A 12,014-nucleotide genomic window follows, 5' to 3' on the forward strand; every position below is an offset into this window, starting at 1 on the left:
AGATCCAAAAATCACCTGGTGCGAATAAACTGTGGCAAAGATTATCTCAGTTCAGTTCGTTGCTTCACCTGCATCAAGGTATTCATCCACCTTATTTTTCCTCTTCTTCACCTGTGTCGACTTTTCTTCCATTAACCCTAATTTTGTTTCCCTTAACAAAATTATTTATTATCAACTGACAATTGTAAAGGTTAACTTCCTGATTTATTATAGTGCATCGATTTATACCTTTTGGTTTGTACGAAATTGATTTGATTATTTTACGTGATAGGAAAGGAACCAATTGAGATGACATTTTATTTTGGAAGGTTTCTGTTTAATGGACAAACGCAGGGTTTATCAAAAAAAAATGGGGAACTTTATGCTATATGATGCCCTAAAATCATTTATATTGAAGGTTGAAATTGTAGGTATAATTATTTAACAATCGTTTATATTAGTATAAGAATTTAAATTTTTTAAAGTATTTTGTTGCATTTGTTTGTTCTAATACGCTTTTATTATTATTAGTGTTATAGTGTGTATGTATGTTAAATAAGCAGATTATTAAAAAATACTTGGAAACTCGATAGATGTTTATTTTTTCAGAAATTAAATTCAAAGATTGATGGAGTGTTTTATTTAGAGTTCGTGATTCACTTCGTGTTTGTCTAATGTAAACTGTACATAAGGTAGCTGTTACAAACGGTTTTGAAACTTCATTTTTGTATTTGACTGAAATTTAACTATTGTATTTTACCATGGACATGTGTCATTTGACTTAAACTTCGTGTTTGTTTTCCAGGTGACTTCTTGAAAAAACGACTGCTAACTGGAAGTTTTTCAACGTTGTATTCCCTTAAAAAGCACGGCAGATGTCTAGAATTCAAAAGTTAAACCTCACATGGACGTTCTTTTATTAAGAAGTTTAGTTATCAGATTGTACGAAGAACATATTACTTAACATTTTTGTTATCAATACGTTGAATATCAGTGTTGCTACGATAGTCGTGTGATTGTATATGGTGGATTGCATCCACTATGTACTAAATCAAAAATCAACTAGTCATGCTTTTTTACCAGCTATCCTTTTTGTATATGTAGTAGTGTATAATGTATTGATCCTTTTGAAACCCAAACTTATGAACAATTAGATACAACAATGTACTATTCTGTTGTGGACCTAGGCTGTAACAAACAAAGCCAACCAAAATGTAGTACTATGGTGCTATGTACTCCGGTTATCCTTTTACTATTTTACATGTATGCTACAAATGCAAAAATGTTCACCAAAATCCGCTGCAACGCGCGGACACGAAACCTACTTTATATTCATAACTTATAACTTAATGACATTAATAATAATGAGAAAATTGTCTACGAGTTTCATTCTTTTGTCATTACATTTGACCTCCTCGCGTTTAACTGTTTAAGTATCCATATCCATATCAAAAACATATACTACAAGAAAATGAAAAATATAGAATACAAATATATTTGTTTATTTATATAGATGCAAGTGGATTACCTACATTTTCTCACCCAATTTACGCAAATCTACTAATTTGTACGTTAACCTCACGCATCAAATTTTGCATGATATTCGTACATAAATTGTTTTACAACATCGTACATAAATTGGTGACATCTTTACATTGATTCGATTCTCCTTCATCACCAAAATTTTTATTAAAAGAAGCGAAGGATTTGCTAGCCTGGTTTAATAAAAGTCTGATCTTGAAATCGATCAAGATCCGACTCCAACCTGACTAGCTAATCCAACTATTTATCCATTTTTATTTTTGTATTTCTCGTTAGTTAGTTAAAGATTGAAGATGAATGTGGTTAAATTTCGTTTGTTTTTGGTGATATGTTTCATTTTCGTGATAAATATCATCGCCGATTCTAACCTTTCCAAGTAAGTGTTTTCGCTCTTTTAACTCGTCGTTCTCACTCATCATCATCATCAAAATTCTAATAATAAAACGAGTAAATTGAACATGGCTTTGATACCATGTAAAATGGATAAACCCTATGATTAATAATTTTACTTTGTAATATATGTACATCATTACCCCTGTATCAAACTCAATATTATTGTTTAAATTTACTGGTGTTCTAACAATGTGGTTTATGATTTGTAGTGAAACCATAACCAATAGAAGGGGGCTAATGAAGCATAAGAAACACAATGGGCCATGTGTGGCGCACAACTCAATCGACAAATGTTGGCGTTGTGACCCCAAATGGGCGGACAACCGTCAAAAGATAGCCGAATGTGTTCAAGGGTTCGGTCACAACACCAGAGGTGGCAAAGGTGGCAGAGTCTACGTGGTCTCTAGCGCAGCCGATGATGACATGGTCAACCCTAAACCTGGCACCCTCCGCCATGCTGTCCTCCTACCCGAACCACTTTGGATCATTTTCAGCAAGCACATGAACATCAAACTACGCCAAGAGCTCATCTTCGCCAGTCATAAGACCGTTGACGCCCGTGGGTTCCATATCCATATCTACGGTGGGGCCGGGATCATGTTACAGAATATTAGAAATGTCATTATTTCTAATATTCATATGTATGATATTACACCAGCCAAGGGTGGTTTGATTAGATCGTCTTTTAATCATGTGGGAGTCAGAGGAGCAAGCGACGGTGATGCTATTTGCATATTCGGATCCACTGATATATGGATCGATCATTGCTCGTTTGCAGGCTCGTACGATGGTCTTCTTGATGTTGTTGCACGTTCGACCGATATTACCATCAGTAATAATCATTTCGTCAGACACGATAAGGTAAACCATAAACTCCTACCACACACATTATTTATACATTGAAAATTATTTACAAAAATCGATTTTGAATATCAGGCTTTGCTATTTGGTGCAAGCGACGATACACCAGATGAAAATATGAGAGTGACGTTAGCTTTCAACCATTTCGGAAAAGGACTAACACAGAGGTTACCAGCGGTGCGATGGGGGTTTGTACACGTCATCAACAATGACTACACAATGTGGAAAAGTTATGCGATAGGAGGAGCAAAAGGTGCGACCATTATTAGCCAAGGGAACCGATTTAAAGCTGAACATGGTGCAGCTAAGGAAGTAACTCACAGAAATTATGCTAAACCACATGAATGGTGTAAATGGACATGGAGATCAGAGGGAGATTTAATGTTGAATGGAGCGTTTTTTGTTAATTCGGGTAACCCACATTGGGCGAAACAATACAAAGGTTACCCGTTGTTAAAAGCTGAACCGGCTCATAGGGTACACGAGCTCACAAATTTAGCGGGTGCTGCCCTTGGATGCAGAGTAGGATTTCCATGTTAAACTTTGCGCTGCTGCTACTGTATTGCTATTTGCGGCCGAAAAAGTTTTGGATGGGCTTGTTAGACTGTAGCTGTGATAGTGTGATGTACATATAGATGTTTGTTTCCTTTTGCTGTTTAGGAATCTAACACAAAACAAGATAAAAATCATTCAAAATTTGCACACTTTTTGTGAGAATATAATTTACTTTGTTTTTATTTATTTATTCCCCTTTTACAGTTTTATTTTTGATTCACACATCTTCATGAAGAGATGTTTTGAAGTTTGATGTTTGATATTTCATGTATTGTGAGTGTGTGACCAAGTACTGATGGGTTTTAACTCTTATAGCATAAAAGGTTTTACATCAATGTGTGACAATTCTGACTCATTTATAAATGAATGAATGAATGGGTCGATTCCGAATATGATTTTATCTAAAACGGATCAAGCAGGTAAATATGTTTGTGAAAATGGTAATAATACTCTGATAAAGTCCAACATCACCATTCATAATGCAAATTATTACGGGTTTAAGAGTACATGAAGTCATTTAAACCACAAAAATTTAAAATACACAAGAACCTTATTTTGCGCAGCTACATCACTCTGGAGAGACGAAGCGATTAAATAACAGCAAATGAATATACAAACATATATGGTTTTATTCCCGGTTTAAAATATAAAAACGACGCTGTCGTGAACCCTAGATTTCTGGTTCTGGGCAACGCACTCTGATATCCACATCAAGTTCCTAATCTCCTGCTCCCTCAATCGCATGTATGCAAAGAAGACACCAAAGTGGAACTGCACATTTGTACGAGCATATTAACAACTATTTGTTATTTACCTAAATGTGCCGAAGTGATGATATTATGAAATGAAGTACTTGTAATTACGGGTTTAATAGAATGAAGAAAAAACACAATGCAAGAACAAACCTGCTGCTCAAAAGATAGGCAAAGTCGTTTCACTTCCTCTTCATAAAATGCCTTATCGAGCATCTGACTCTCTCCGTACGACAACTTCGAGAATATCGGCTGGTAAGGTGGGTATTTCTCCATCACACCACGAACCTACCAAAGACGGTCAAACTCGGTCAAAACTAGACAAAACTAGGAAAATCGGTCAAAACTCAGCTAAAACACGGAAACCCGATCAAAATAGGTCAAAGTCAAACATGGTCAACATCCGAGTACTCCCCGAGTAGCAATTTTTGCAACCTTGATATAAAATATAGATTACAACAAAGCATACCTGATCGATATCCTCACAAACAGCAAGTTCCTCATGACCATAGGGGTAACTATTTCAAGATCAAAGGGAAATAAAATCAGTAAGTTACATAGCACGAATGTAGCACAAAAGCTCCAATTAGTAAATCTATAAATTGTTTATTAACTTACAGTAAACCAAAACTAGAATACAACTTTCTACGATCGTCTCGAGTGAGCTCTGTTCCAATGCTGCATATACAACCCACACGACAGGTGCTATGTAAAAACTTGAATATCGCTGTATATATATGCCCATCCGGATAAAAGTTTTTAGATAGTAATAAAACCTGTTTATGGTGATATTAACAGCTCTCCTGTCAGCCTCAAATGCTAGAAGATCGGACATGATTTCAGCAGTTGCGCCACCTAGTTTCTATATGTATATTCAAGTTAGAACAGATATAATGTAAGATGTTTACTAATTACAAAAAAAGGAGACGTAATCCAAAACCTATCTTCTGCGACTCGTTTTGTTACAGCTTTTTAATCGATTATGATGATTTAATATCATATTTCACTTTCTAAATGCATTTTCTTTATAATTAACAAAGTCTTACTTGGCAAAAGCGATAGAAATCTTCAAGGTATGCCTTGTAAAGAGTATTTCGCATTATCTCAATGTTCATATCATCCAAATCCTGAAGATAACAGCAAGTCTTCTTTAAGACAATAACAACAGGGAATAGCTAACCTATACTGCCATGCAAATTCTATTCAAAAACTAAAACTAGCCTACTTGTAAACTGTGCCTGTAGTTGCAATCATCAGTAACTTGTGTGGTGAATGCCAGAAAGAATGTAATGTCATATATTACCTACTATATATTCATTTGTTTTCCGTAGCATGAAATTGTGATATTAGAATCATATGCGTAGACAACAAAAATGACTGTCTAATCTATTATTAATATAAGTTTATGACCAATGAAAAATTAGTACTTTGAGAAATACAAAGGAAGAATTTTCATTGCAATGTCATGTTTTACGGTTGAGTATTGTTAAGGAAGCATATACCTCTGATGTGATGCACTCAGAGAAATAAGGAGCAAGTGGTGTATCCACTAGCACAAGTCTATAAAGCTCACGCATATTCTGAGCAACTGCCAAGGTAGCAATACTGAAGACAAACATAGAGATCTTACATTATCAGCATTTGCATCACAATTCAAAAAATTATTTAAGACAAATTACCTGTCAAACATTCCCAAAGGGTGGCATTTCTCTAACAGTTCTTGGACGTCTCTCTCGTGCAAGGTTCCAGTGACAATCAGGACAACATTGTCAATCATGTGACCATATCTGAGATAGCAACATAAAATTTAGTCCCCAGTCGATTAAGATTTATCGAAGTTCTTTAATCTTCTTGGTGCTTAGGTAAGGTCAAATGAAATAAATGGAAGCAAAAACCCTCGTCTTGAAATGCTTAATAGTGCATTGTGATCACTCTGTTACTGCCTTCTAAACAAAGGGTAAATATTTTGGTAGCCAAATGATGCTCAAATGAATAAGATAGTCTTCTAGGTAAGGTCATATTTCCAGTCAAAGTTAAATTATATTCAGTGACCCTCTAACTTTAATCAGTAAGGTTAATAGAACTGTCATGAGTGTCAGGTCCAACAAACACCTCTAATACGATTAAAATTAAAAGATTATTATGCAACAACGAGTATTACATACAAGTACAGTGGGTGAGGATTTGAGAGGCTTAAAATAATCGGCATACATGGAGTAGTTAAGAAAAATGGAATCTTTCAGAGGAAAAGAGAAGTACATACGTTATGTACTCTAAGAAGGTTGACAAAGGTTCAGTGGCTTGGCATAACATGTGCTTGTACTCATCAACCAACTTAAGGGTGCATTTCTCTACAATTGTAGTGGTATGCAATGGGGAAGGCTCTGCAAGAAAATTTATAACAAAACTTGATCAGATAAGACAATTTAATGATCTATCGTACACTCATACTAATGTGATGTAAACAACTTAGCATTTATGTAGATAACATTGGCTTGAAAAGTATATATAGCTCCATCCACCATGATAATATTGAGTATATCCGTTCAAGTATTATTCCCAAATTTATACTCGTACTACTTTCAACAGCATTAATATCTAAATTCCCCATTTAAAATCCATTCTTGTCAAGTGAATGCAATTCAACTAGCAATTCATGTTTATGTTTATTTAGCGTCATATATTAATAAATTAGAAAACTTAATGCATAAACTGGCCATATGTCTGTCATCTATTTTGTATTGATCAAATCAGGATCTGTGCAAACACACGATAACAAGCGATGTACTAGAATTTATTCACACAAAACAATGTAGGATATTTTTTCTTTTCCAGATTAACATTTTAAGCAAAGATAATGATTCGTTTCCAGGTAGATTTACATCTAGATTCACCTGATCTAGTTTGGTTTAGCCGACTAAAAATCTTAAATCTGTACAAGTTTCCTACTCTCCTTATAGCTAAACAGTGATTCAAACTTGCAACTCACAAGGATTATTTAATACGTAATAATTAATTGCTCATAATTTCATTAATTATGAATAACTAAAATCATTAATAACGACAAACGATTCCAAACATCATACGAAATCAAATAATTATAATTATGAATAAGTAAAACTAAAGTGATAGATATACCATTTTGAAGATAAGGACCGTATTCAGTAGCAGATAGATGCATCTTAATGTCATCTAGGGTTTCACACTGGCACAAATTGTTGTAATCAGCAGCGGTCAATAAACCAGATCTGTGGCCCCTAACGATCGCTTCCAGATAACCTCCGTGAATGTTGAACGTCATAGCTTCGAATCCGTACATCTTGTTGATAGATTCAAAAGAGATCTCCAATTGAAATGAATTCAAAGGAGAAACCCTAGCAATTGAAATTGAGATTGAGATCAATATGTATGTGATGGAGTTTATTACTCGTATATTGAAAGGGGTGGATATCTTCGGATCAAATCAAAATTCAGGTACGGAGTATTTGGTTGATAGTTGCTTACGTGTCATGTGTACATCAGAAATACTAGATAATACGGATTAGCCTTTGGGCTTTACGACCCAATTTGCTAAGCCCAACAATCGATGAGTTTATTTCCATTTTATTTTTATTAGGAAACCGATCGATCGATCGATCAAACTATTTATTTATTGTGTTGGGGGGGCAAAATACACCTTTTTCTCAAAAATTATAAAATTACCCCATACTTCGAACATGGTTTCGCTCCATTTATAGATTTTAACCAACGAAGACCGATAAAACGCAACTACGATCTCCAAAGCTAGGCTCGAACATGGTTCGACACGACTATATTCGAACTCAAGCTTAGAACTCTTCGAACTCAAGGTAAGAATACATTGTGTTCGAACTGGTAAGGATGTAGAGTGATGTACCAAGTTGGGAACCTCGATAAGTGATCATCTAACCATCCATTTACCTCCTTAGAAATAAGATGATGTCCCACATTATTGTCCCCTTAAGTGGGTCAAGCGGATTTTTCATCGTTTTTGTTATTTCGATCATTTTGTCATCTAGAAAGCAAATATAGAGGGTTCATCGGTTTGGTTTTCAATTTTTTGATATATTTGATTTGGTTTCCTCAGTTTTGGAACTTTTAAAATCAAACCGAAACCGAATTCAAATATCAAAATCGAAATCGAACTGAAACTGAAAATCGAATTTAAATTCGGCTCGGTTCTGATTGATACTGAATTCAACGTTCAAAATCGATTTTTTAGTTTTTCCGCACGATATGAACAAACATTGTATTATTTACTTTATAAAATATCGTACTAAAATAATATATATAATTGAACATATATACAAAACTACAAAATATGATATTTTTTAAAATAGTATTTTTTGTTAGGATGTTTTCAAAAATAGAAAAAGTAAAAAAAAAAAAAATTGACAAAAATGATAAAACCGAAGTTTGGAACTTCGGTTTTGATGAACCCGAAGTTTCAAACTTCGGTTTGTGTGCTTTTTGACCATGTACAGGGAATTCAAAATTTCAAACTTCGAATTTGCTTTTTTTTTAATTTTTTTTGACCATGTGCACATTTTCAAAATGCCCTTGTATCATAAATGGAGTATATTATTTATTTCATTGTTATGACCCACTATCTTTCTCCTCCACCATGTTAGTCTTTAGTCAATTGTTGTTCGTGGTGGGTTTCATGGATGTGAAGCATATTTGAGAACGAAAAATTGGTGAAGATGTTGTCTAATTATTTATTTTATTTACTCTGTATATTTTAAGGACAAAATTGCTGAAATGATCCATGTGGTTTGTATTAAAATGCTGATTTAGTCCTCGTGGTTTTTTTTGATGGATTTCATCCTCGTAGTATGTTAATGTTGCTGGTTTGGTCCCTATTTTTGACGGACGTTAAATATTTCCGTTAACTTGAGTCATGTGCTATGCACATGAGGGTAAATTCGTAATTTTACACCCCTTCTCTTTCAACTTGCCCATCTTCATCCTTACCAAACCCTAAAATCATGTGTTCTTCCCCAAAATCAAAATAACTGCAAACCTAAAATCAAACTCAAATTTATTCTCAATTTTCATACTCTATCATCTTCTTTCTTCTCATATTAATTCTCCATTTTCATTTTCTTTCATCTATCCTTTCTCAAAACATGAACCTTAACTAAATCAAACTCAAATTATTTCCACTCCTCGTCCTTAGTGTCTGATATGGAATCACATATTATTTCCACAATTAATCTCTGAACAAACATAAATATATAGATTCAGAACACCATAACAACAAAACATCTTTGGAAAACCAAAATTTTATTATAATAAAATATGAGCAGTATACGCAATACGTATAATCGGAGCAATTTATATACAACATGGACTAAATCAGCACTAAATCGGCATTTCTACTAACATTGTTGAACACCAATCGATGGTCTGGAACGGATCTGAAAAAAGATCTGAAACAAGATGTGAAACATCCGGTGGTCTGAAACGTGTTCTGGTGGTCTAAAACGGCTGATGTAGTGACCCGAACTTTTCCATGTTTATATATATTAAATGAAATTGTTATTTACATGATTAAGTGTTTTCAACATGTTAAGCAATCAAACTTGTTAAGACTTGATTAATTGAGACTATTAATTTAAGAAACTCGAAAACGATATATATAACGATTATCGTTATAACAACGTCTTACTAGGTACATATGAATTATATTAAGATATTGATACACTTGGTTAATTATGTTAAATGATAAGTAAATATATTATTAAGTGTATTAACAATGAAATACATATGTAAAAATAAGACTACTAACTTAATGATTTCGAAACGAGACATATATGTAACGATTATCGTTGTAACGACATTTAACTGTATATACATCATACTAAGATATATTATATATCATAATATCATGATAATATAACAATTTAACATCTCATTTGTTATAATAAACAATGGGTTAACAACATTCAACAAGATCGTTAACCTAAAGGTTTCAAAACAACATTTACATGTAACGACTAACGATGACTTAACGACTCAGTTAAAATGTATATACATGTAGTGTTTTAATATGTATTCATACACTTTTGAAAGACTTCAAGACACTTATCAAAATACTTCTACTTAACAAAAATGCTTACAATTACATCCTCGTTCAGTTTCATTAACAATTCTACTCGTATGCACCCGTATTCGTACTCGTACAATACACAGCTTTTAGATGTATGTACTATTGGTATATACACTCCAATGATCAGCTCTTAGCAGCCCATGTGAGTCACCTAACACATGTGGGAACCATCATTTGGCAACTAGCATGAAATATCTCATAAAATTACAAAAATATGAGTAATCATTCATGACTTATTTACATGAAAACAAAATTACATATCCTTTATATCTAATCCATACACCAACGACCAAAAACACCTACAAACACTTTCATTCTTCAATTTTCTTCATCTAATTGATCTCTCTCAAGTTCTATCTTCAAGTTCTAAGTGTTCTTCATAAATTCCAAAAGTTCTAGTTTCATAAAATCAAGAATACTTCCAAGGTTGCAAGTTTACTTCCAAGTTTTCTAAATCCATTCCAAGTAATCATCCAAGATCAAGAAACCTTTGTTACTTACAGTAGGTTATCTTTATAATACAAGGTAATAATCATATTCAAACTTTAATTCAATTTCTATAACTATAACAATCTTATTTCGAGTGGAAATCTTACTTGAAATTGTTTTCGTGTCATGATTCTGCTTCAAGAACTTTCAAGCCATCCAAGGATCCTTTGAAGCTAGATCTATTGTTTTCATTTTCAGTAGGTTTATCCAAGGAACTTGAGGTAGTAATGATGTTCATAACATCATTCGATTCATACATATAAAGCTATCTTATTCGAAGGTTTAAACTTGTAATCACTAGAACATAGTTTAGTTAATTCTAAACTTGTTCGCAAATAAAAGTTAATCCTTCTAACTTGACTTTTAAAATCAACTAAACACATGTTTTATATCTATATGATATGCTAACTTATTGATTTAAAACCTGGAAACACGAAAAACACCGTAAAACCGGATTTACGCCGTCGTAGTAACACCGCGGGCTGTTTTGGGTTAGTTAATTAAAAACTATGATAAACTTTGATTTAAAAGTTGTTATTCTGAGAAAATGATTTTTATTATGAACATGAAACTATATCCAAAAATTATGGTTAAACTCAAAGTGGAAGTATGTTTTCTAAAATGGTCATCTAGACGTCGTTCTTTCGACTGAAATGACTACCTTTACAAAAACGACTTGTAACTTATTTTTCTGACTATAAACCTATACTTTTTCTGTTTAGATTCATAAAATAGAGTTCAATATGAAACCATAGCAATTTGATTCACTCAAAACGGATTTAAAATGAAGAAGTTATGGGTAAAACAAGATTGGATAATTTTTCTCATTTTAGCTACGTGAAAATTGGTAACAAATCTATTCCAACCATAACTTAATCAACTTGTATTGTATATTATGTAATCTTGAGATACCATAGACACGTATACAATGTTTCGACCTATCATGTCGACACATCTATATATATTTCGGAACAACCATAGACACTCTATACGTGAATGTTGGAGTTAGCTATACAGGGTTGAGGTTGATTCTAAAATATATATAGTTTGAGTTGTGATCAATACTGAGATACGTATACGCTGGGTCGTGGATTGATTCAAGATAATATTTATCGATTTATTTCTGTACATCTAACTGTGGACAACTAGTTGTAGGTTACTAACGAGGACAGCTGACTTAATAAACTTAAAACATCAAAATATATTAAAAGTGTTGTAAATATATTTTGAACATACTTTGATATATATGTATATATTGTTATAGGTTCGTGAATCAACCAGTGGCCAAGTCTTACTTCCCGACGAAGTAAAAA

General features: G+C 33.3%; 2 protein-coding genes across 2 annotated transcripts; one reads left to right on the forward strand and one right to left on the reverse strand.

Moving 5' to 3' along the window:
• Positions 1-1,825: 1,825 nt before the first annotated feature.
• On the forward strand, positions 1,826-3,315 carry LOC139850466 (pectate lyase-like). Its single transcript, XM_071840037.1, has 3 exons — positions 1,826-1,897; positions 2,124-2,775; positions 2,851-3,315. The coding sequence occupies exons 2-3, from the start codon at positions 2,152-2,154 to the stop codon at positions 3,313-3,315; spliced, it is 1,089 nt and encodes a 362-aa protein (XP_071696138.1). The 5' UTR covers positions 1,826-1,897; positions 2,124-2,151.
• Positions 3,316-3,787: 472 nt separating this feature from the next.
• Positions 3,788-7,558, reverse strand: LOC139847028 (V-type proton ATPase subunit d2). The gene is made up of 10 exons (XM_071836625.1): positions 7,221-7,558; positions 6,346-6,466; positions 5,762-5,869; positions 5,585-5,687; positions 5,129-5,209; positions 4,859-4,944; positions 4,701-4,760; positions 4,552-4,600; positions 4,236-4,370; positions 3,788-4,101 (listed from the first exon to the last, which is right to left on the reverse strand). Exons 1-10 carry the CDS (start codon positions 7,399-7,401, stop codon positions 3,970-3,972), a joined length of 1,056 nt encoding a protein of 351 aa, XP_071692726.1. The 5' UTR covers positions 7,402-7,558; the 3' UTR covers positions 3,788-3,969.
• Positions 7,559-12,014: the final 4,456 nt, after the last annotated feature.

This window comes from Rutidosis leptorrhynchoides, chromosome 5 (genome assembly GCF_046630445.1).
Source record: "Rutidosis leptorrhynchoides isolate AG116_Rl617_1_P2 chromosome 5, CSIRO_AGI_Rlap_v1, whole genome shotgun sequence".
NCBI classification, from domain to species: domain Eukaryota; kingdom Viridiplantae; phylum Streptophyta; class Magnoliopsida; order Asterales; family Asteraceae; genus Rutidosis; species Rutidosis leptorrhynchoides.

Bases quoted from the DNA above. Each gene is read 5' to 3' on its own strand.
- LOC139850466 (XM_071840037.1), top strand. From the start codon at position 2,152: ATGAAGCATAAGAAACACAATGGGCCATGTGTGGCGCACAACTCAATC. The intron at 2,776-2,850 runs GTAAACCATAAA...TTTGAATATCAG, and splicing joins ATTTCGTCAGACACGATAAG to GCTTTGCTATTTGGTGCAAG.
- LOC139847028 (XM_071836625.1), bottom strand. From the start codon at position 7,401: ATGTACGGATTCGAAGCTATGACGTTCAACATTCACGGAGGTTATCTG. The intron at 4,761-4,858 runs GTTTTATTACTA...TTGTATATGCAG, and splicing joins GTTAATATCACCATAAACAG to CATTGGAACAGAGCTCACTC. The intron at 4,102-4,235 runs GTTTGTTCTTGC...ACAAATGTGCAG, and splicing joins GCCTATCTTTTGAGCAGCAG to TTCCACTTTGGTGTCTTCTT.